The sequence below is a fragment of the Temnothorax longispinosus genome, chromosome 7 (assembly GCF_030848805.1).
Source record: "Temnothorax longispinosus isolate EJ_2023e chromosome 7, Tlon_JGU_v1, whole genome shotgun sequence".
NCBI lineage: Eukaryota > Metazoa > Arthropoda > Insecta > Hymenoptera > Formicidae > Temnothorax > Temnothorax longispinosus.
In genome coordinates, this window is record NC_092364.1 from 5,122,545 (window position 1) to 5,148,544 (window position 26,000).

General features: G+C 34.5%; 5 protein-coding genes across 8 annotated transcripts; 3 read left to right on the top strand and 2 right to left on the bottom strand.

Moving 5' to 3' along the window:
* Positions 1-289: 289 nt before the first annotated feature.
* LOC139816075 (atlastin-like) lies at positions 290-2,849 on the top strand. The gene is made up of 4 exons (XM_071783406.1): positions 290-555; positions 748-1,527; positions 1,657-1,875; positions 1,999-2,849. The coding sequence occupies exons 1-4, from the start codon at positions 340-342 to the stop codon at positions 2,206-2,208; spliced, it is 1,425 nt and encodes a 474-aa protein (XP_071639507.1). The 5' UTR covers positions 290-339; the 3' UTR covers positions 2,209-2,849.
* Positions 2,850-10,987: 8,138 nt separating this feature from the next.
* On the top strand, positions 10,988-15,756 carry LOC139815639 (integral membrane protein 2C). 2 transcript variants are annotated; one of them, XR_011732791.1, is made up of 6 exons: positions 10,988-11,267; positions 12,275-12,775; positions 13,008-13,122; positions 13,191-13,340; positions 13,430-13,630; positions 13,789-15,756. XR_011732791.1 is itself a non-coding variant. In XM_071782682.1 (5 exons), exons 1-5 carry the CDS (start codon positions 11,184-11,186, stop codon positions 13,525-13,527), a joined length of 948 nt encoding a protein of 315 aa, XP_071638783.1. In that variant the 5' UTR covers positions 10,989-11,183; the 3' UTR covers positions 13,528-15,756. The 2 variants fall into 2 exon arrangements, 1 of the variants encoding a protein (XP_071638783.1); XM_071782682.1 differs by having other exon boundaries at positions 10,989-11,267; positions 13,430-15,756.
* A 97-nt stretch (positions 15,757-15,853) lies between these two features.
* On the bottom strand, positions 15,854-17,334 carry LOC139815640 (uncharacterized). The gene is made up of 4 exons (XM_071782683.1): positions 17,089-17,334; positions 16,459-16,784; positions 16,163-16,365; positions 15,854-16,079 (listed from the first exon to the last, which is right to left on the bottom strand). The coding sequence occupies exons 1-4, from the start codon at positions 17,160-17,162 to the stop codon at positions 15,978-15,980; spliced, it is 705 nt and encodes a 234-aa protein (XP_071638784.1). The 5' UTR covers positions 17,163-17,334; the 3' UTR covers positions 15,854-15,977.
* A 148-nt stretch (positions 17,335-17,482) lies between these two features.
* On the top strand, positions 17,483-22,898 carry LOC139815638 (uncharacterized protein C05D11.1). Its single transcript, XM_071782681.1, has 14 exons — positions 17,483-17,842; positions 18,014-18,255; positions 18,806-18,974; positions 19,039-19,202; positions 19,442-19,942; positions 20,021-20,272; positions 20,386-20,559; positions 20,724-20,954; positions 21,072-21,252; positions 21,392-21,641; positions 21,847-22,033; positions 22,108-22,251; positions 22,369-22,673; positions 22,759-22,898. Exons 1-14 carry the CDS (start codon positions 17,632-17,634, stop codon positions 22,850-22,852), a joined length of 3,105 nt encoding a protein of 1,034 aa, XP_071638782.1. The 5' UTR covers positions 17,483-17,631; the 3' UTR covers positions 22,853-22,898.
* Positions 22,899-23,129: 231 nt separating this feature from the next.
* LOC139815642 (uncharacterized) lies at positions 23,130-25,984 on the bottom strand. Of its 3 annotated transcripts, none has more exons than XM_071782687.1 (3): positions 24,988-25,984; positions 23,672-24,008; positions 23,130-23,537 (listed from the first exon to the last, which is right to left on the bottom strand). In XM_071782687.1, exons 1-3 carry the CDS (start codon positions 25,038-25,040, stop codon positions 23,325-23,327), a joined length of 603 nt encoding a protein of 200 aa, XP_071638788.1. In that variant the 5' UTR covers positions 25,041-25,984; the 3' UTR covers positions 23,130-23,324. The 3 variants fall into 3 exon arrangements, with proteins under 3 accessions (XP_071638788.1, XP_071638790.1, XP_071638789.1); XM_071782689.1 differs by having other exon boundaries at positions 24,976-25,984; XM_071782688.1 differs by having other exon boundaries at positions 24,781-25,984.
* Positions 25,985-26,000: the final 16 nt, after the last annotated feature.

Sequence of the window (26,000 nt, forward strand, 5' to 3'; positions counted from 1 at the left end):
GATTTGTAGACTGATAGCCGACTATGTATAATTTCTCCTATCCGTCCATATCCACATACCCTTTTGAGAAACGGAATATCGATGACACTGATTTAATTTTGTAATTTAAAACAAGTAAAATTTATTTGTCAGATGCTCCATTAATATTGAAGATAAAATAATGAAATAGATTTTTTTCTCTTGATTCATTTTTCCAATAATTCAATATTTTTTATCTGCATTATTATTATTAATTATTATCCATTATTTGTAATAGAGATTTTAATCCAATTTTCTTTTGCAGATCACCTATTAGGAAAGTTTGATCGGATAGAAAGGCTTTCGCCGATAGATGCACAAATGCAAGACATGGACTTGGTGGATGGTGGACGACCTGTGCAAGTGGTACTTGCCCATTCAGATCATACCTTCGAATTAGATGAAGCTGCATTGTCAGAAATTCTCCTACATGACGACGTGAAAGATAGAAATTTAGTTGTGGTATCTGTTGCGGGCGCCTTCAGAAAAGGCAAAAGTTTCCTTCTTAACTTTTTTCTTCGTTATATGAACAACAAAGTAAGTGTTATTCACAGATTTGATAACTAGTGTTTTGTTACTTTAATCATCAATATCTAAATTAAAAAATAAAAAAAGAATACATAGATAATCAGATATTTATCAAGTTCGTATTATTTCATACTCACGATCATCATTGATCGACACAATTCAATTATTGAATGAACCAATAATTTATCACATTAATCACAGTACACGTTACAAAACGATACTGATTCCTGGTTGGGTGCCGAGGACGAGCCACTTAGTGGTTTTTCATGGAGGGGAGGTTCCGAGAGGGATACCACGGGAATATTAATGTGGTCGAAGGTTTATCCTGCTACTTTGGCGAACGGTGAAAAAATCGCTGTGATTCTTATGGACACTCAAGGCACTTTCGACAGTCAGTCGACAGTACGGGACTGCGCGACCGTGTTCGCGTTGAGTACGATGCTGTCCTCCGTGCAAATATACAATCTGTCGCAAAATATTCAGGAGGATGATCTTCAGCACCTACAATTGTTCACCGAGTACGGTAGACTAGCGCTGGAAAGCTCCGAGAGCACCCCCTTCCAAAGATTGCAATTTTTAGTCAGAGACTGGGTTTATCCGTACGAGGCCGATTACGGTGCAAACGGCGGGAAAAAATTGCTCGACAACAGACTGGAGATTTCCGACAGGCAGCATCCGGAATTACAGAGCTTGCGAAAGCACATTAAGTCCTGCTTTTCGGACATATCGTGTTTCCTCATGCCGCATCCCGGTCTCGAGATCGCGACGAATCCGAGATTCGACGGTAGATTATCCGAGATAAAGGCAGAGTTTAAAAAACAGTTGAAAGTGCTCATACCGATGATACTGGCGCCGGAAAATCTGGTGACCAAGAAGATCAACGGCCAAGTCGTGAAAGCGAAAGATCTGTTGGAATATTTTAAGAGTTACATCAATCTATACAAGGGAGATGAACTTCCCGAACCGAAAAGCGTGTTTGTGGTATGTATAATTTTAGCGGTTTTTATAATTCGCGGTTTTTATTTCCAAGTCGATCTTTGGTACTTTGGTTTCATTCAACTGGAACAACCACTCATCTAAATCGCAGTAATCCGTGTTTTGCATATACAGGCCACAGCAGAAGTTAACAATTTAACCGCTGTAGCAGAGGCTAATGATTTATACGTTCAGATGATGGACGAGGTGTTCGAAGAGAGATCGTTTTTAAGGACCGCTCACTTAGAATTCGTACATCAACACTGTATGGACACAGCTCTTCGTCAATTCCAAAATAAACGAAAAATGGGCGGAGAAGAATTTAGTCAAATATATATGGAAAAATTGATTAAAGTAACTATGCACATTAAATTAACTGCTAGTTTTTTTTTCTAAGTATTTGCAACTTGATTTATTTATTTCTTTCTCATATAGAATATCCATTTCATCATAAATAATTTTTCTTTTACAATATAGGACATGGATAATACTTTTTTGAAAATTAAGGCACACAATGAGCTCAGAAAAATACCATTGCGAAGACTGCAAAAACTGTGTTTAGCCATTCATCTCGTTTCAGGTGTATGTTATTTTTATTGCGCACCAGCGTATGGTATATACATAGCTACATGGTATGCATTCACATATTTAGGTTTGGAGGTCACTTTTAAGAAGGTGATGAATTAACATTAATACTTGTATGTTACCCAGTGAGAAATAAGTGGTCAAAAAATAATATCGAAAATATGTCCTCCAAAATTCAACATCGATTCGAGATTCAGACGGTCCCAGTTTCGAAAAATTTTCGATATCGAAATCAGCTCGGTTTCGAGAAATTTTCGATATAGAAATTAAAAAATATTTCTTTGCTACTTGGGATATTTAACCAATGTATTTTTAATATTTCCAAAAATATTACAATATTTGTCATAGAGATATATCTAACATGAATCAAAATGTTTATAATAAATATTTACATAATATTGCCAAAAGATATAAAAAAACATCTCAGTTTATATACAAGAAATATTTTTCAATACATTTCTAAAATATATTTTATATATTGTTAGTAATAATTTTTGTATTATTCCAAAATCTGTATGAAAAATCTTTATAAAATATTTACTACATATATTTGGAAAATAAATATTAATAAATATTTTGTGCTGTCTGGGATAACACCAAATCAACATCCAATGATGAGGTTTAATCTCCTACCTACATTAGTCATTGAGGCTTAATCCCTAAGCTACACTTATCATTGAGGATAAACTCCCAATATACACTCATCATTAAAGGTTAAACCCACAACTTACTTAAACCTTAATGGTCAATATTTAATCTACACCTAAATTTAAGTTAAGTGTTGACACTTAACTTTGATAACAAACACTAAACTTACGCCCCTAAATTTGTGTGTTAACACTTGGGTGTTAACCATCAAAGTTGAGTGTATTTTTTCATAAGAGATTGACAATGTCTAGTGGAAACGAACTAAACGATAAATGGCATTAAGATTACATACAGATTTAGAACAATTACATATGTAACTCTGAGTAAATATAAGAATTGTAAGATATTTTTAGAGAAACATCTATCTAAAGTTATCGATGTAAAAATTGAATACATCCACAATACGATACTTTCAGATGTAAAATTCAAATTGAATATGAAACAAGACCAAACTCTCCTGCACTATATTCTAACTAACACCTGCGCAAACTGCTGAGGCGGTTTATATTCTTTCCTATTGTCTAACAACAACAAGGTATACTGGCTAAACAATGATATTTTTTTACATGAATGTAGAATGTATATATAAAAGTCCAATTTTTTCAGATAATATGTTCTACAGTGGTTTCCTTGCCAAGACATTTCATCTGTCAAATTTGGATAATCTGCTACGGTAAAAATTTAAACACTATTTGTATGCATTTTGCATTAATATTTATTTACATAAAAACAATGACAATCGATTGATTATTAATGATATTAGTGATAAAACTAATAAAAATTTGCAAAGAAATAGAACGTTAATGAAAGAGAAATAAAATATCTTTACACATAAAGTGACAATATTTTCTTAGAAATTACTTCAGTTAAACTAAAATAAAATATATATTTAACCCTTAGCTGGCACTGTGGGGTATTAAATGCCCCACCCTAGTTCACCTCTAATTTAAGCCCCCCTATAGTACGAAAATGGTACTAAAAAATGGAAAAGTTAAAATATAAAAGTCATGAATTTTTGAGTGAAAACAGTCATTTTTTCGTTTTTTTATACGTTCTCCAATTCTTTTCATACTTAATATTACATTTTATCAAAACACATTTGTTAAAACAACATTCGAAGACTATCTTGGAATTTTTTTAAGTAAAAAAAATCAATAGTTCCCTAGCAGCAAGCATATTTTAGTGGTAGGGTCTGAAACGGCCCGAGTGTGCCAGTTATGTGATTCTGGTGAAGTGTGCCAGCTAAGGGTTAATTTTTATTGACATGTTTTTTTAGTACCAAAAAAAGTTGTTATGTCCGCACATTTACAAAGTGTATGGGAAGGTCCGGAGATAGAGCTGTATAATATATAATACATTCCTTCAAAGTACCGGTACCATATCTTATGCGGTGATTATTGCTGTGGGCTCACTAGAAAAAAGACGTCCTAATGATAGGACTGAAATATTTGCCTAAAGCAAGTTTATTGACATGTATGAATATGTTTCGTTTCTCCACGATAGAAACCATGTTGAATATTTTAGTTTATATGCATAGTAATCGTACACATATGTATTTCTGCATTTTTATTGCATTATTTTCTGAAATTGTATTATAGATAAAAAATCCCGCAAATATCGACTTGATAGACTGCTTATTACTTATCTGATATCTAAATTGGATATTAATAATGCGTCTTATCAATGTTTCCGATGTTTCCAGGATTTTTTATCTGTAATACAATTTCAGAAAATAATGCAGTATGAATGCAGGAATGTGTGCACGATTACTATGCATATAATCTAAAATATTGTCAATTGGTAACATTATTGGTAGTAAATAGCAGACGTAAAGATCATGAGCACCTCGCTGAAGACCGCTGAAGTGATATGAAGTGCTTATTTTATGCAAATATCTTTTTATTTGGAAGTGGCACGCAAGAATTCTCAGCGTGTCATTTCTCGCTTCTGACGTCACAATTAATCTTACGTGATAATGGAAACAGCCTAAGAGCCTTAAGGGGATGCTGGAGCCGTCTGTTTTACCGGCATTTTTTGTCGGCACGTAGCGTCGTATTAATTTGACAGAATTAAAAAACCTTCTCCAGAATTGCAGTACATACATTAATGATTCGGGGAAACTCCGATTTTATACAGAAAACGAGAAAAAATTACGGAAGTACAGATTTCCTTATTCTACTTTTATCCTAATATGGCGTCTCGAGTTGCGGCGAGCTGTCAGCTCGTCACAAGATGTATTTCATATAAGAGAAATACCATTGGTACGAACGCGAAAACAAGTTCCCCCAAATTGCACAACAAGAAAAACATCGATAAACCCTCCAAATCAAGATTTGGAAGCGTAATATAAAAGTATAATGTCGATGTGCATCGTGCGTATGTGTGCGTGCAATGTAGCGTGCTATCCTTGTCTATATCTTTGTCTATATAAGGACAGATATAGTCGATAACATAGAAAATGGTAATTTTGTCGGTTATACAGACGGCTCCAGCATCACCTTAAGGGGATGCTGGAGCCGTAGCCGAACTCGATCGGCGTCGGTAAAGAAGACCGGCAAACTATATCTGTCCTTGTATAGACAAAGATATAGACAAGGATAGCACGCTACATTGCACGCACACATACGCACGATGCACACCGACATTATACTTTTATATTACGCTTCCAAATCTTGATTTGGGGGGTTTATCGATGTTTTTCTTGTTGTGCAATTCGGGGGAACTTGTTTTCGCGTTCGTACCAATGGTATATCTCTTATATGAAATACATCTTGTGACGAGCTGACAGCTCGCCGCAACTCGAGACGCCATATTGGGATAAGAGTAGGATAAGGAAATCTGTACTTCCGTAATTTTTTCTCGTTTTCTATATAAAATCGGAGTTTCCCCGAATCATTAATGTATGTACTGCAATTCTGGAGAAGGATTTTTAATTCTGTCAAATTAATACGACGCTACGTGCCGACAAAAAATGCCGATAAAACAGACGGCTCCAGCATCCCCTTAAATAAGATATTAATACATGAATAAAATATTAATCTGTAGAATGTACATTTCGAAAACTTCTCTAAAAACATTAAAGAAAATATATAATTAAATCTAACTATTTAAAGAATGATGTGTATAGAATTATGTTAAAGGCTGCAGGATATTAAACGAAGCAATTTATCTTTTTCGGAAATTAATATTATTTTCGAAATAAGTTTTTGTAACTAGGTGCCTTTAAAACTGTAAGAATATATAGGATATGTTCTGCGTGACACATGATATAGCTAATAGACTTAGCGTATTCGCGGTTCTCATTTGGATTTTTCGAAGTTTATGAAATTAATAAAAAGACAAGATTGTTGTCTTAAAGAATTAAATATGAAACATCTTTAGATCACCTATGCCTTTGTTTGTGTTGATACTTGAAAGAAGTATTAATAGGAAAGGTGAACGGTTTATAAGAAATTATTTAAAGACGAATATTATTAAGTTTGATAGCAAACAGAGTAACCAATAATAAAAAGATAACGCTTATCCGGCATTTTCAATTTTTTCAATTATTGGTCACATTTAATCCTGTAAAAACATGTATTGCTAATAACCATTTTTCCAGCGTAATTTACGGAAAAATGATAATTAAAAAATAATAATTATGAAAAAATTGCTTGAACATGTATTCAAGATTAACACTAATCCCTCCAACGTATTTTCTGGCACATCAGTCCTCCAGCCATGCACTTTCGAGTCCCACGCGTTTTTCAAAATGTTAAAGCTTTGAAAAATTCCCCCAAAATTATTATAATATCTTTGTATCTTCGACTAAAAATTAATGTAAAGAATATTTAGAAATTATTTAATTAAATATTTTTTTACAACAATTATATGTTGACAAACACACGTTTTACGACTCGTTTTATTTAAAAAATAACTTTTATTTAAAATTATAACTCACGAACAAATTGACGAAGCTTAATGATCAAACACGCAAATTAAAGCTAAAAGTAGTGCGAATGAGAAAAAAATATGAGATAATTATTAATTAAATAGAAATACTTAATTTCGTCGCCGCAAATTTGGTAATTTTTAAATGATACAGAAGGACTTTAAGGACTTAAAGAATGCTAGAAAAAAAATTTCTGAATAAAAAAAGACAAATTTGAAGTGTGACAGATATTTTTTATGTAAAAAAATTAAATTTTTTTTATAATCGTAGCTTCTTCCCACCTCTTCCACTTGCCTCTCGAGCCATAATAGTTCTCTGTGGAATGTCAAACTTTTTTTTAACGACAAAAATATTTTAAATACGCTTAAATTATACACAAAAATACATTTTTATCGAAAAAAAATTCTCACTTACCTTTCACACAACACTGACGTAATCCTCCAACCATGCACTTTCGTGTCCCACCGAGATTTTGATTGTTCACCGTTTCGAGAATAAAAAAATAAATGAGCTGCGGCTCTGAAGTTTCCGCCTGAGGTTTCCTACCCATATTATAACAACTTTTTTTAGGAGTGGGGGGTTATCTGACGATCATTTGTTTTTCGCAACAAACGACTGTTGGAAACTCGTGGGACACGAAAGGACGGGTTGGAGGGATGAGGGATATATGATAACAATATCGTATTTTCAGAAATAATTCAGATATAATAAAAATTGAGATCAAATATGAAACAAGTCCAAAATCTTCTGCACTGTATTTGGCTAATACGTAATCAAACATCCGATGATACACATCCCCTCTTAATAACTAACAGCGAGGTGAATTATAAGAGAATAATTTAGTTCTCCTGTATTAACGTGTATTGTACTCACAAATCAGTATTTTCAGCTCACATTTGCTAGAGCTATATATTTCTCTGTCAATTAAGATACACCATCAAATAGAATCACTTTCGATTCGGAGGTAAGAATTTAAACACAGTATGCATTTCGTATTTATTTGTAAGCACAGTAATGTCTGATTGATTGACATTGATATTATTAATAAAAGTAATAAGACGTCAAAGTGAAAAGTATAACATATGTTAGAGAGATAAATGTGAGCATATAAAATTGCAATTATAATTTCATACTTTTTATATTTACTGGTTTAACTATTTACAGAATGGTTTTCCTGTTCAATTTTTATTGATGTTTACTTACATTTTTTATAGATTTCTATCCCAAAAAGGTCTACTTAGACGTTTTAATGTCTGGGTTTAAGACAAAACATAATGATAATGCTTACACATTTGCTCAAGAAACAAAGATAGCATTGTCAGCAGTACACATTATAGTCGGTTTATTCCCTTTGGACCAACGGCTTAACGTCTCTTTCCGAAAGACGGAGCCCAGTTTTCTCCGCATAAGGGTCTCAAATCTTGCACGGAGGGGTGCAGCTTTCGGAAAAACATTCCATGGCTCTAGTGGACTCGAACCTGGTTCCTCAGATTACGAGTCTGGCGCTCTACCACTAGACCACACTGCCGCCCCTAATATGTCATCACTTATATATCTTCTAAATAGAACTTAATAATTACTCATATGTAATTCTGTTCCTTTAACTATTCTGCATAGAGATATTAAAATAAATTAAATTTATTAGTGTAACAGTAGTACCTTTACCTATAATATTAAAGCTAAATAGCACGCGTCTGTGTGTCTAGTTAAGACAAAAATTAATTTACGGAATATTTTGATAAATACTTTGAAAATTTTAAAATATATAAATTTTAATAAATAAATGTATTGTAAAATTTTTAGTTTTGAATTTTGATATTATTAAATTATTTATTATTATTTTAGTTATTTCTTTATTGCGACATGTTAGAAGATTTATATAATTTTATTTAAAAAACATATCTAATAAAAGACGCATACTTTATTGAATTTATTTCCGTTTGCAAATTTATCTTCGCAAACAATACAACTTTTTAAATATATTTCTTAATACATATTTAAGCTATTAAAAATTATTTTATATTGCTCTACCTACTAAATTGGTATATGTACCTATATATATATATATATATATATATATATATATATACATACACACACAACATAGTACTATGCGAGTAGCGATATGTCATCATTAAATTTTTCTGTTGCGTACAATACCTATAATTCTTGTAATCTATATATACACATATAAAAACAAATGTCTTGACTGACTGCATGATTGACTTATCAACGCTCAGCCCAAACCCCTAAATCTAGAAACTCATGAAATTGGGGGCGCATATTCCTTCCTTTCGTAAGCATCCACTAAGGAGGGAGTTTTAGAAATTCAATCCTTATAAGGGGGTGAAACGAGGTAATTAATATGTTTTCACGGATTTCTCAATATCTCTTAGGCTCGATAAGATATCGACTTGGTTTTTTTATTTAAAGTAGTTACATACCGTAGCGAAACACGGGTATCAAGCTATATCAATAAATATATTTGTGCATCCAGCTTAATTAAAGCGGGGAGCATAATGCGTAAGCATAAGAAAATTGATTGGTCTATTTTCTTATGCACATGTGTATGGACCAATCAATTTTCTTATGATTACGCATTATATGCGTTGTGCAGAAGTGTGTGCTCCCCGCTTATAAAAGTCAATCCAGACAAACTTGCATAGCTCATAAACATAAGCATAAGAGATTTGATTGGTCCATATGCATGTGCATAAGAAAGTAGACCAATCCGTTTCTTCATGCATATGGTTATGCACCTATGCAAGTTTGTCTGGATAGACCTTATTAAAGCGGAGAGCACACACTTCTGCACAACGCATAATACGTAAGCATAAGAAAACTGATTGGTCTATTTTCTTATGCACATGTGTATGGACCAATCAATTTTCTTATGCTTACGCATTATGCGTTATGCAGAAGTGTGTGCTCCCCGCTTAAGGTCTATCCAGACAAACTTGCATAGGTGCATAACCATATGCATAAAGAAACGAATTGGTCTATTTCATTATGCACATCATGCATATGGACCAATCAATTCTTGTATGTTTATGTTTATGGGCTTATGCAAGTTTGTGTGGATATAGCTTTAAGCTTCCCAAATTTTAGCCATGAACTACGAATCGTTTTTCCCAAATTTTAGCCAAATTAATTAATGAATCTCATTAAACTTATGCTCGTTTTAATCAATAAGATCAGCCGCAACCCGGTACATAGCCGGATTTTGGAAAAAAGATCAAAATAAATTTTTCGAAAATAAATATTACGAATCTTGCAGTTAAAGTGCAGTTTTAAGTGCATAAAGTGCACTTGTCCTCCTGTCGACCTTATGCGGGGTCTACGATGGCCGCGTTCAGCAGACACAACTGTTGAGTTCGTCTTATCAACACTCTGCGTCGATTGGTTGGTTCTAAAAGTAAGAACCAATCATGTTCGGCCGCTACTGAGCGGCTTGGTCTGCTGAACGCGACCAATAGATGCTTTTCATTTAGCGACTCAAGTCGACACAAGCGTCATTCTGTCCTTTTTCAACATCTAGTGAACAACAAAAGAGTGACACTTGTGTCGACTTGCGTCGTTAACTGGAAAGCATTCAATACGAAGGTATGTTGTACAGGCAATAGGAATAGAATGCATTGATATACGGCTTCCGATTGGTTGAAAATCTATATTCTGTTGCTATTCCCTATTCCTACCAGTAGAACATACGCGGTAAAGTTAAGAACGAGCAGCCGTTATCAGCATTCAGCATCAATCGCGTATTTATTTTCTCGTAATAAAAGGTATCATTAGATCTCTCGTGGAGAAAAAAAATAGGAAATGAAAAAACAATGGTAAGAAATCCATAGAAATAAAAAGCAAGAAAAAAATATTAAAATCAACTTTTTTTCCCCCGCAAGATTTTAATAGATTGAGAATATCATATCATACGAATATTTGAGCTTACAGACTCAAATTGGTCTGAAAATTTTATCGTAATTTTTAGACCAATAAATAAAAGAAAGTCAATATCTTTTTCTTATTTATATATATTTGATACAATTCTATTTTATTTAGTAAAATAAATATTCTATCTATTTAATATATTTGACATGTTATCAATATAAGAAAGCATGATAATAAAAAATAAGTTAATTTATTTATATTTTTTCAGGAGTCTAAACTTTGAATAGAGCACGGGTATGTCGATCAGTCACGTGGTCGATGACGTCATAGTTCATACATGCGTACAACGCTCCGCTCCGGAGGGATTTATCCGTATTCCTCGATCCCCCCATTCCCAACTCCCAACATCCCTCCCAACACTGACGCAGTCGTTCCGAAGTTGTTCGCGAGGTTGTGTGTACGTCGCCTCTCGGTCTCGAGTACCCCACTCCGCGTCCTCGGGCTTCGAGGAACCTTATCGCCCTCCCGATAAACGTTTATCACGGTTGGCGACTGCCGGAACACGAGCCCGGTCCCCACGTCAGTGCCCGCAGTGTGAACGAGCCCCGCGAAGATGACGGTAATCACGAAAGCGATCACCGAGAAGAAGGCGTCCGACAAAATGGAGCAGCCATTGTTTGTGGAGGAAAACGCGGCGGTTAGTATACACCTCGCGCTCCGCGGCGCTCAGCCGCGTCTCCCGGACGTTACCCCTTCGACGCCTCGGGCGCTCCGTCTCGGCAGGAGAGGATCCAGCTTATCTTTAATAGGTCACGGCGGGGTCGCGTTGTGCGCAGCAAAGCCACTTAACGCAACCCTTTCATATGTATATATGTGTACATGCATACACACGTATATGTATACATGTAGGAATAATTCTTGTCGAATCTATATAATATGTACGTGTGTATATGTGTATGTGTGTACATATTCCATAAATTGTCAATTTATATATCAGAGTACGTTATATCTATCTTGTTTCTATGCTATCAGCGCAAGTGCGCGCTTGGGTTTCAGCTGTGTTGGTGTGTCTTGTACACATACATACATTCGCGCGTCTACCAACGGGAGCCAGGTCATCCAGGCCAAGTAAATTATAATGACAAAATATACTGCTGTCTGTTGTGACAGATGCACACGCTTTATGCTTTTCCATGCCTCGATGACGATATGACGCGTGACACATTAAATGCAGATAGGGAAATAGCGCCTGAAGAGGGATATTTAACGAGGGAAATTGAGACCCTCTTTTGCTGTTATTGATTTTTAAAACGGATCATTTTTCCTCTCGCAACTTGTCAAGTAATTCCGAAACGGAATCTTAAAAGTCAGTTCTTAGAATTATTAAATCTTTTGTTATATATTTTTTACCGGCAGAGCTGTTACAAATTAAATTGAATTTCGGGGAACAATTAAATTATTTCTCCGCACTAATTTTATTTTATTTACAGGAAAAAATATGTACTTGCTGATAAACAATTTATCAATTACCCGTGTTTTCGTAAATTTCATGTAGATTTTACATTTTGGAGACATAATAGTTTTATGTATAATTTGTTATTTTATTTGCTATTTTTTACTGAAAAATTAATTTGAAAATATATTAAAGAACAAAAAGATATCTGAATTAGGGATGGGTTAAACGCAGGTATTTTTCTTCAACAGGAGGGTAAGAAAGCTGATCCCGAAGCAGCGTATTCAAAAGTCAGTGAAGTCCCGAACAGCCGTTTCATCGCTTCTAGAAGATACCGAATCATCCATCGTATACATATGCATATAACATTTTTGCTCTTTCTCCTCGCGCTGCTGATACTGCTTATCGGCATGATCGGTGGGCTGTACATCTACAAACAGTATGCGAGGACTCAGATGCGCAGATTCCGTACTGGCTGGTACAGCATTCCGTACGACAGCTCGAATAAAGCATCCTACGGCAACAATGTGGTTCATCAGGGACTGTTGGCCGACTCCGACCTGTTCGCCAAAAGTCTCACCAGAGCCATGGAGCAGGATGCGCTAGATATCGCGAGACACATAGATCATGACATCAATAACTTCTTCAAGGAGAGATTTGAGATTGATCTTGAGAACGAGCATTATGAGAAGATTGACGTGCCTGATTTCCGCGGTGGACGCCAGGGCCGCTTTATACACGATTTCAACATTGTGAGTCATTGGGCCGATATCACAGTCTCCGATTACGTGATCCTCCGATTAAACTCACTCTGCATCTCTTTCTAACTGTCCTCCTAGAAAGAGACGAAGAGTGAGTTTAATCGGAGGATCACGTTAATCGGAGACTGTGATACCGGAATATCCTATTCCCGTATCGCAATTCGGCATACGCGCGATCTCCTCGCACGGATCATATTTCTTACGATGCCATATTTACTTACAGAATAAGACGGGTATCATAGATATTGACGGTCAGTGTTGCTTTGTCATGCCACTGAATCGTCAGCGCGTACTGCCACCTCGTAACATGTATGATCTCCTTAGAAAAATGTACAACGGTAAGTATGACTTTTATTGATTTATTTATTTATTCAAATATGCTGCACGTACAATTCTCATTTATCAGGTTATTACGAAGTGGACACTGCAGTCGTACGTGAAACCATGAAAGTAATCACACCGCCAATTACCGACATGTCGCTCGTCGGGACGTACATAGCGCGCGAATGCCAAGACTTGCCTACCTATATGCTGCAGAAAGTAAATTCTTCTAGTGGTTAGTTATCAAATTTCAAGTTGTACAAAGTACAATCTCTCTCGTATGACGTGCTTTCTAATATATTATTGTATTTTCAAAAATTCCAGTTGTTAAACGCAGCGCATCGCAGAGCGGAGTGTTCGGGCAATTCGCCGGTAATAGTATTATGGAAGTCGATATCGTAAATTTAGAGGACTTCGAATGAAACTGCGAGAAATAATTGAGCAGTGGGAATTTCAATTACTCTAGAATATTACAACCACCAGTAGATCAGTGTATAAAAATTATAAGCTGTCCAGGGCAAATAGGTAAATATTATGTCGAGTTTAGAATTGTTACTTTGCATTTATAGGGCATCAATATTAATTTCTCGCTCTCGGCGTTTTCCTAAATCATATTTCAGATATACTCCCGCATTTTTATCGAAATTGTCATTATAAGTCCTTCCATTTTCTATTAATTTTAGATTATAACATATGATACAAGCACGATTTGTTATTATTCATCTGAAGTATACAGTACATCAGGAGAAACTCCTTTATAATATCGTGAGAGGCTAAACGATTGAATCACTACTTATAAAAAAATGTAAGAATTCTCAGCAAGATGGTGTATTGTCCGCAGGTTCTTATAGGAAAATTAATATTTCTTCCATATCCTTGTGGTATATTATTCAAACAGATAGCAAATGCGGTGTTATATGCCATAGTAATAAAATGTTTATTATTAAGGATTCTGGCACACAGCTTGTTGACTATATTTATGAATGTCTGCGTTAATAATCGATGAAACTAGTAGAATAGCCATGCACGTGCTAAGTGGTTGCGCTTACGACGCAGTTTTATGATACGTTATTATTAGTGAGCTCTAGATACGTTCATTTGTGAATTTTGTTTAGAAAATCTATCGCTTGCGTCACGGGCAGTACTTGAGAACACAGTGAGATTGAGATATAAAACAAGAATTATCAATATCGCAAAATTGAAAATAATTTTGGAAATGTGTTTCAATAAGAAATATATTTGTTTTACAATTGCGATTAATATGTAAAACACGTTAAACATTCATAAGATTACTGTGACTACATAAATATTTTTACAAAACGTTTGGATTGAAAAACACAGGAGTTACATAGAGTACTGATCCACGAGAGAAGTCTTGGTGTGTTTGAACATTCCATATAAGACTTGCTTATCTCTTCTGCATTTCTAATCATGAAAAGTTACGTGCTTTAGTAAATATTAATAATGCAGTATTTTAAATCATATCGTATTTTAAATATATGTTTTACGTATCAGTTCATCGTCAAGTTATTACGCATAAAAGCTGGAACTGAGAACCAGAACTGGAATAGGTAAGAATCGCGATCGACTGAATGCAATTTTGCCATTAGTCTACTTTGGTGCATTGTCACACACATGCAGAGAGAAGCCGTTTTTTTTTAAATATAAACTTTTTTTTTTACATTTTATTACATATACGTACGGCATTAAGTGTCAGCAGACGTATCTAGGTACTCGGATATTCATTACTTTTAAATGCTACGTGTTATAGATGTATCTAATACTAACATTTATGAAGTGAGAGTCTCTGGGTTTTTTCAATTCACAGAATACTTTATAATAAAAATAACTCGCGAGTAAAAATTGATTTCAAACAGTATATCAGAAAGAAATAAAATTCTAGTCTGTTTCGTGTGATGAATTATTATTATCTATAATTGATATCGAAATTAAGTTGGCAAACTGAAGACGCATTGTTGCAAAATCATTTTCATCTATAAATTATTGAGATAGTTATTAACGAACAATTAGATATAATATACGAATAAAGATACTGTGTTTGTTGTATTTCCGAATGGATTAGAAAAGTTAAACTCTTTAATACCCACATAAAAAAAAAACATCAACCGACATAAAGGAAATATGTGCTTATTAATATATGCACGGATCACATTATGGACCGAGTGCCTAAACATTTATAATCCATTCCGTATTAGTTACGTGCGCTTGCTTGTATTATCGAGTCCAATAAACGAACATGCAAATGTATAAATATGCGGCGCGTACACGCCGTTTTAAATGTCCGTAGACATGTAGATTAAACACTGGTGGCAATAAATAGTACATTAGTTAGTTCCACCATTTTTCCAGATGGGGATGGAAATGCAGAATATCTTGTTAATTAGCTTCCGTTAATTCCACGGCGATGCGTAATTTTGTCTGCGCATTTGAAACTTTATTATAGAACTGTTACGCGATTCTCTCTGTCACATTTCGTGTGATTGTAGTTAAGTTCCTATATAGTCATTTCTATCTCCGTGAGTTTGAGAAGTTTCCTTAGCTTTACAGCGTTAAAAAACCAAATTTGTAAAACTGTACGCGAATTAATTGTAAAAGTCTGACGAGAAAATAAACGATACATATGAATGTCAGTATTAATGCCATATCGAATACAATGATTCTTGAATCGATGTTTTGTCAAAGCAAAAGATGGCTGTAAGAGGAAAGGTTTTATTTCAATCTCCGAGATTTATTTCACAAAAACTTTCTATTGATAAAAATTTAATCAGTTATATATTTTTTTGCATACAGAATTTGTTTTCATATACAATTATGCATTAGTATAAAAAAAATACTAACGTATAGTCATAGGTCAAATATTATTTGTATGTACCAAGTCAGCTATGGCTTTCTGTCTAAGAGTGTAGAGTTTCTTCACCCATTTATCGAACCTTGCTTCTTGATCCATCATAATCTGAGAAGAAGGAACAAATGTTATCTATTGTACGAGTACACTGGAGTAAATCATCAAAAAATTTAAAAATGAGAGAAACTTACCGATGTGTGAAATATGCTTTCTGGGCCGCTGGAGACGTTAGACACCGGTGGAATCTGTATGGTATCCGAGCTAATGTCTATAACGATATTTTTAAATTTACTCTCTTTGCTAGCGGACGACGTGAACTGCTTGGGTGTGAAACCCTCGGCGTTTATTTCCTCGATTACACTGTCTTTGAAACGTGGCTCAATGGGAAACTCGTCTGAAAAGCGACATACAATTTGTATCTCTTAATTATAACGCACAATCGTTAAAGTAAAATATTAATCGTGATATTAAGAGCCAACGTTTCTACCTTTTACCGCTAGAATTTGGCTCTTCTCTACGTTAACTTTCGGCTGATTCGACTGCGAGCTGCTGGAGGGGCTTCGCGACTTATCTCTGGACGTGGACCTAGCTTTTCTTCTCGTACGATCCGAAGAGTGCGACCTGCCCGTCCTGGAACGGTAACGTCTCCTGTCTCGATCTCGCGAATGACTGCTCCTGGAACCTTTGTGGCTCTTTGAATTCCGATCTCTTCCTCTACTTCTCGAGTGTGAACGGTGTTTGCGCTTCGTTTTAGAGTGCTTCGACGATCTCCTTCGATGCGGCGAGGACTCGCTGCTGTCCGAGCTGCTAGACCTGCAAGAGTTATTGCAACACTGAGTACTGAGACTCTTCTTCTCGTGGATAAGATCTGACAATAAATCGCATCAAACGATTCGACGAACACGTGGACACGTTAAATGTTATAACTTTAATTAATAAAATATTAATTAAAATTGACGTAAGATACAAACTGAAAATTGTATAACATTTTACTAACTTTTCCTAACCTCAATACTGCAATCGGCTAAGAAGAGCAGTTGATAGAAGAGTGTGTCAAACAACTGGAGCAATGAGCTTATCCCGAATTTAAAAAAAAAATTCCAATCTTGCATTTTACCTCGACTTTCGATTTCGCTTCCTTCGGTACCTGCTGCTGTGATCCGAGTCCGAGTCGCTGGAATATCTCGCCATAGCCGTCAACAGAGCGTTCCCGTTTACGTTCGTCCGGGATGAGCCAACGATCTAAATCTTCTTCTTCGTGGCTGATTGGCACCTGGTGAACGATCCAAATCCATTGAAACACCTGACACCCAGCACCCAGAACACGAGGTCGAGGGGTAACCCCATACACAGGGGTCACCGGGTGTGTTTCGAGATGTATTGACACTTGACAGTACAGCAGATCTCTATAGTATGTATGTATATACATACATACACGTGCGCGAATTGTACTTTCAATCCCACCAGTGCATTTCGGAACGCACCAATGGTGCACGTGTGTTTGTGTACATACATACATACATGCACGTATGTTTAGCACCGGGCTGATTAGGTGTTTAGGTTGATAGCGCTGAACGGCACGGTGTCTGACAGTATTGATCAAGTAGAGAGTAGAGTTTATCTCGTGTTACACGGCAATGGAACGGAGCTGGAGCTGCGAATGAACTTCGCGAGGTTCGTGTATTCGGGTCCCCGCGCCGCGGGGTCCGCCGACGGTCCGCAAGAAGAGGACGCGGATGGATTCAGGCTGGTGCACTCGTTGAAGATCAACGACTCGGTCCCGTTCTCCATGTACAAATCCGCGAGAACCGGCCTGACAGTTTGCATCGCGGACGTGGAAGGTCCGATTGTCAACTGCCACTTTGCACTCGGTAATTCTTGCACGCGTTTCAGACACGGTTTTCCTTTATGTCCAGACATGAATGAATTGATTCTTATTCGTCTCAGAAGATTGCTGAAAGGGAAATTAGTAAACATCAAAATACAAGTGTTTAGTGATACTTTTAATCTCATTTTTATTTGTATCAATTCTCTCTCCTCAGCCACCGAAGTGCTGAATGACGAAGGTCTTCCTGAAGCGGTGGCACATATTCTATTTGCGGGCAGCGAACATTATCCCTATACAAATCTTTTGGATCGCTGGTCCTACAGATGCTTGTCGCTTGGCACTGAGACTCATACGTTTCAAGATTACACTTGTTACAGCATGAAAACAAGTGGGAGCGAAGGATTTTTTTCCCTACTGCCCGTATACCTTGATCATATTCTTTATCCTACTCTTAAGGTAAAATTTTTAATAATTTTTTCTTTATATAAAAGAAAAATAAGGGCTCAGTCACAATGAGAAGAATAAGGAATAAGATAAAGGAATAAGGAATAAGGCATGTTGCATCTCACTTTAATGTACGTGTACTGAAGTGAGATGTGACATTCCTTTATTCCTTATTCCTTTATCTTATTCCTTATTTTTCTCATTGTGACTGAGCCTTAACTCTTTTATTATTTAATATAATATCTTACTAATATAATACGTCAAATATTAAAATATTACAATTCTGACTTTGTAAAACTTTTTATTAATAAATAAAAATGATGTTAGCTATATGGTACATTCTCTTATAAATAAAAAATAATTTTAAATTCTGTCTTTGTAAAACTTTTTATTTATAATAATTTTTTATTAATAAATAAAAAATAATTTTAAATTCTGTAAAATACTCATTGCATCCTGATTATAAATGATTAATATATCTATCGATTAATACATAAATAATTACAAACTATGTAAAAATTATGTGAGAAATGTTTAACACCTTTGTACATTTTGATAATAGGAAGCAGCATATATTATAGATATACATCATATTACTAAGTATGGAGAAGATGCGGGTACATTATATTTTAACGCCAAGAATAAAGAATTAGATGGAGAACATGTAACATATACTGAACTAATGAAAGCGATGTATCCTGAAAATTGTGGATATAGCTCGATTGTTCAAGGTACAGGAAACACCTAATCGAATTGTAATGTTATTGTAAATGTTATTTATTTTTATACGTGTAGGTACATCGTCGCACATATCGCAATATCTCGTGCTCGACGATATCAAACGATATCATAAGGAATATTACAGACCAGAAAACCTAACTGTGTTAATAGTAGGTCAAGTACAGCATGATAAAGTTTTGCAAGTGTTAGAATCTTTAGAAGAGAAAATAATATCAAAGGTAAATTATAAATTAACTTTAATTTTAATATTATAATTAAGTTGAAAGTTATTAATTTTAGAAATTAGAAAAACAGACATTAATGTCAGAAATAAGTGAAAAATATTGTAGTTTATTATTAACTGCATATTATATTACATACTATTATCGAATTAGAGATGTGTGATTATTAATCTTGGCATTATATTCTTTATCTTGTATTTGCGATAATCTTGATATTTATAGTCTCAAAATTGCAGGGAGAGAGAAGTGTGTTTAAAAGACCCTGGCAGACTCCAATTAAACCGCTTGCAAAAAGCGTAGATGTGGAATTCCAATATCCGTGCTACTCCCGCGCTGGGGCACATGTTCGTATAGCTTGGCAAGGACCGTCCACGGTTAATAAATTGTACGATTATTTCGGCTTTTGCTTACTCTCGCAATATTTCACATCCGACGGTGCATTGCAAAAAGAATTTATCAGGGAACAGATTTCTTATGAATATTACTTACATGAATTCTCGACTTCAGCTTTAAGTTTGATGTTCCCGAATGTGCCGGGTCGTAAAGTTCCTCTAATCAAGGAGTCTGTGATCAAAGTACTTAAACATATATCTGACGTTGGTATACAGTTAAAAGAAATGAAGACTGTAATTCGCAGATATATTATTAAAAATTTAAGTGACTTGGAAAACAATCTGCATAATACAATCGCAACTGGGCTATTTAAACATATATTATATGGAAAAACGAACAAAGATGTATGTTACGAATTTATTTATTTATTTGCTGCGTTTTATCGGACATATTGATTAAAATTGCTTCGTTTTCATTAACAGCTGGATTATAGATTGAACGTTGTACATTATCTCAAAAGATTAGAAAATGAACCTAAATGTTACTGGTCAAATCTTTACAAGAAATATTTTGTCGATACGCCGATGATCGTTGTAAGAGGCACGCCTAGCCGTGAAATGTTGAAGATATTTTTGGAAGAGGAAAGAAACACGAAAATCGATCGGATACACGAGTTCGGCATGCTTGGTTTAGCGAGAAACGATATACTCTTTTTTCAAGCCATAAGCGAAAATGTATGTGAATATATTCTTATTAAAAATTGAAAGTATCTGCGTAACTAAAGTATTTTATAGCCAAAGCTTAGCCATTGGCAATACTCTTGCTATTGATGATGTTTTTTCTCAAGTCACATATACCCGACGAAGTATTAGAAAGTATACCTGTACCTGGCACAGATTCCATTGACTTCCATCACATTAAAAGTTACAGTACAGAAACCCTGGAGCAGCATCCTGAATTTGATGTCACTCAACTGCCGTTTTTTACCCATCTAGATCATGCCGATACAAACTTTATTTATGTGAGTATCATATCTCTTATTGTGTAATTCTGTTGGAAGCATAATTCACAGAAATATCTCTTTCTATTTGCAAAGATTTCAAGGCATACATTCATATTTAACGGTTGTACATCAATTATTGAGATAATTATTACTATAATTAATTGCTTTTTATTTAAATCCAGATGTTCGTCGTCATGAACACTACTTCCATTAGTAAAGGATGTAAAAAATATATTCCACTATTGCTAGAGCTCATTATGGAATCTCCGGTGAAAAGGGCCGATCATCTGATTCCTTATGAGGAAGTAATAGATGAATTGAAAGCAGATACTGTCGTGACTGCCACTCAAATTAGTATTTTTAAGCCCATAGGATTCTCATTCAAATCCTCTGGTGTTTATTTGATACTTCAAGTATGTATACTTATGTATGTAACGTATAATAAATTACTACATTTTCTTCTTTTATAAAGAAGTAATAGATGAATAATTTAAACCGATTTATAACTGTTACATATCTTTTTCATGTAGCTTGAATATGAAAAGTATGAGAAAGGTGTTAAGTGGATTAAAGAACTTTTATATGATACTGTGTTAACAGTTGACAGATTAAAAGCAGTAGCAACGAAAAAAGTAAATGATATTGCTCAATTGAAGAAAAAAGGGGACCAGATTGCAAACGATTTAATGAAAATATTACTGTACAATGAAGGTAAATGATAAATCTCATCTCTAAATCTGTAAACAATTCTTTAAATCCATAATTCTGGAAACAACTTTTAAATCATTAAACTGGAATATATACTAAATAAAAGAGAAATATGTAATATGTATTTTTTGAATATTTGTAGACAGCAATCCTTTCATGTTCAGCTTATTGCAACAAGAAGAATTCCTCACCGACATTATAGAACGTTTGAAGAATGATGCAGGTCAGAAGGAAATCATGGCAAATATCGAATCAAGCAGAAAAACTCTGACGTTATCAAAAAATATGGAATTGTATATGACTGTTAACGTCACGAAATTAACAAAGGAAGTTTCAAATGTCTACGCTCCATGGAAAACATTTTTTCCTGATGTAGTTACAGAAAAAGCCAAGTAAATATAGTTATTATACTTGATAAATTGTCGGAAAATGTTAGGATAATAATATATAATAAAAAACAGAGTGAATCATTAACATGTAACGATTTTTAAAACCTATTGTAGCATTGAATTATAACATGTGTAAAGACTTTCTTGTTTCTTTCCGCCAAAAAAAAATATATATATATATAATATACTAATAGTAATACATTTTTAGGCTCAACATTACTGCTGATTGGACATTAATGACTCTCACGAACCATGTTGCTATTAACGGATGTATCGTGGGATTGGAAAACAAAACGAAGGCATTCTTCCTACGAACTTATCCCTCCATAAACGACTATCGGAACCCTGATCTGCCGGCTTTGCTCGTTTGTTTGATGTATCTTGATCAAATGGATGTAAGCGCTGTGATACTTGTCAATCAAAAAAACGCAAAATCAATCATCGTCATTTCAAAGATATATAATTTCAGGGACCCTTATCGTTATTAATTCGACACTCTGAACGTGCGCGTGATTTCGAATTTTTCGTGTCATTGCACGAAGGGTTATTGTACCTGGCTATTGATGACGCTACAGACTTGCTAGGCGCATACATTAAGGCAAAAACGAATGTGGTATGAGTAGTAATAGATTATTCATACAAGGAATAAATAAATATATAAATATTATATAAAACATATAACAATTATATAAGAAAGAGAATATTTTGCATCATGAGTTTTCTGTTGCAGGAAAATCGTGTGTCTGGGCATTGGGGCGACAACTTTTGCGAATCGGCCAAATCGCTTATGATCTACCAGATCATAACAATGAAGAACGCCATAGGCAACAGAGCGAATGAATCATTAAGGTGTTGTCGCGGTATGCCGCTTGATCATTGTCTTCCATTGATACGACATATCTCTGCCGTTACTAAGGACGATATGAACCGCGTAGGGAATCAATATATCATGCCGTTATTCGATCCGGAAGTGTGTAAGACTATCATCGTTTGTCACACGTCTAAAATCTCGACAATGGACGAGGCTTTTAAAGAGTAAGTACAATTCTTGTCACATTATTCTCTCTTCTTATTTTTAAGTAACACAAGTAAATACATAATTCTTCTTTTTTTTTTACAGAATGCATCATAGTTTTAATACGTACAACAATTTTAAAGAAGCTTATTCAATACTATCTGAAAAAACGCAAAAACAAACTAAGATTTATCAATAATAAAGATATAAAGATTTACCAATCAAAATCTTGGGAAACATCCAAGATCGTTCAAATGTATTTTACGCTCTTTTTGAGAAAGTTATTTGATATGTGAATTTGATGTGAAATACTAAAGATTTCATATTTAATATATAAATGTTTAATATACAATGTAATAATTCATACAATCAATATTATATGTAAATAATATTAATAATGTATTTATTGTTTTAATAATGTTTCCATTTCGTTTGCTTTCACGCACAAACAACAAGATGTTCAAAAAGTATTTATAAAAATTTACATGTTTAAAAAGTTTAAATTTTGTTAACAATTGCGAAAATATAAAAAACAATTATTTATTTTTAATATAGAATATCCAATAAATGTTTGTCATTCATAGATGTACTTTTGATGTGTATATAAATAAAAGTTCTTCAGGAGATGCTGCGTTTTTTTTCTATTATGACTAGAAGATCAGAATGGATTATTAAGAAGAAACTGCTACAGTTTCTATCTCTAACGCCGACACGCCACGTTGCTTGATGGGCTGGTAAACTCCACCATAAATTTGAAACTCAAACATAGTGATATTTGCTGTATCTAGAGGCTCACCGTCCGGAACCTCACGTCCACGATAATAAGGTTTGAAGTCTTTCAAAGGTAAAGTCATCGTGGAAAATTCGTCGTCCGACATTGGTACCTGAAGCGGAATTTTCGAAGAATGTGTACCGAAAGAAGATTGTTTCCAACGCGATACTTTGTCACAAACAAATTCCAAAGATCAGTAAAATGGAATCGAAAACAATGGTAAACAGGATGAGACTGAAGCTTTACCGTGAAGAATTGTTCATAGCTGAGGTCCTTATTGGAATTCTCTCCTCGATGTCTCAAGGATATTTTGTAGTGGCTATTTTGCCCCTGCCCCCGGCAACTGATGTCGATATTTCTGAATATCGACAGGTCCAGGTTCGTCGGTTTTCTGACGCCAGCGAAACCGGCACCGTTTGGTTGCGGATTCAGTAGCGTGAAGAGGACCGCTCTCTGGAAGAGCTGGCTTGTTTGCAGCGTTAAGACAGCTTTGGATTTTCCCACTGTTCTCACAGTGTCGGACATCTCCCGCCAATCGTCCACACTTTGCGCATCCGTGAAATCGAAGAGCATCATTTTATCCCTGATTAAATCCAAATGATGCAAACAAATGTAGACAACAACTTGTACTTCATTCACACAGTTTCAGTCAGTTAGATAAATTAAATTTTTGCATATCCTTGTATCATTTCGTACAAAAGGAAACGTTTCAAGTCCGCAATACGAGGAAAAAGATAAATAGTGAAAATGTAACAATTCGTTAGTCTTCATTTTATTATTATTTATACTGGAAGTTTATTTTAAACAGTTTATAATTCCCACCAAAATTCAAAATAGAATTCTATTTACAATTTTATGTGTCTTATAGGCTGTAGTCCATTTGATGCTACAAATGCTTTGAAGCGTCCTTCTCCTTCTTTCTTCCCTGAAAGAAAGGAGAAGAGAAATGCTTCGAAGCATTTGCAGTGTTAAGACCACAGCTACAGTATATACTGTGCCACGCAGCCATAATCATTCGAAGATTCAGAATACATTATAGGCCTAATTTACACCGATCACTTGATACGCGTATTAAATAGTAAATAACTAATAAATTAGTTTCATTATTGGCTGATCAGCTCAAATATACTATTTGATACGCGTATTAAGAGATCGGTGTAAACTAGGCCTATATATAAATTATACATTCAAATATACAATGATGGATCAAATTATAAATAGATCCGAATTGCCTTCGAAAATCCAATGAATTGTAGATCAAGGTATAATTAGACAAAAAGTAATACATTTTAGAGTATAATACATTTACAATCACATCATTAAATCTTTTCCAAAATCAATTAACAATCATGTACATTAAAAGGAATTTGTCGTTTATTTGTAGTCGTAGAGGTTAATTCACGAGAGATCAACTGTCCTCAATCATTCGTGATTTTTCTCGAGATCCATCGGTCGTGGGAATCCTCCCTTCCGAATCCGTAATCCCGACGCGTAATTTTCGAACGCATCATGCGTAATATTAATGACGATAATTACATATTACATCTTACATCACACCTCACCCTTTCGCGAAGTGACAGGTCACGATAAAAGCGGCGATAATTTGTAAATTCATGTTTCGCAAGGTATATTATTTCCCCCGAGGAGAACACGAGTTCGCCAAAACGCGTCAAGTCGAGGCGGTCGCTTTTCTACGACGTAGAAATAGACAATAGATGCTTGACATTTCGTTGACATGCAACGTGGAGCATACACGTTGCTTGGAAGTTGTATATATGTATCTTTCGGTACGTCGCGTCGCGGCGTATTCGCGATAATAATCTCGATAATAATAGCCATATGATATTTAACAAGGCGTTATATAATGATAAAAAGTGTGATATATCTTTGTAAATAATGACAAAAAAGTCCATCAAAACGAAAAAAATTGCTATTATATATGTACGTAATCTTTTAAAGTTATATTCTTTAATCATTCCTGACCGTTGCGAATGACCTAATTATTTATTGTCATCTTCGAAAATTGAAAGAAAACATAATTATCAATCATTTTTAAATAAAAATTTATAATTATTATTAATTATTCATTTTTATAAACTTGATTAACATGTTTAAATACATATCTTTTATTATGAGAATAAAGAATTGTTCGGTTATTGTAGTAAAAAGATGTTTGAGAAATTACATTGTTCTATTCTATAATGATGCGAAAAGTTAAATCCTTTATTATACAAGTTTTGGACGTGATTATAATGTACAGGTAGAATTATACTAGAAATAGATTTCACAAAAATTACATCAAGGATTTTTAGAAAAAGATAAATATAATATACTATACGTGGAAAAAATCTGTATTCATTTTAATGAAGCAACATATAGCTCTTAGGAAAGCATTTATTAACAAAAACAAAGATTGGCGTTCTCTTTGTTAGCACTTAGCACCATGTAGAAGTATTTTTATTCTTTGGCATTTTCTCATACTTGTTATTCGTACAAGATCCAAAAATATAATAAAAACTTGTGAAAAAATGCACTAGTGTTCCATGAAACAAATGCTATTGGACATGCGACAAAA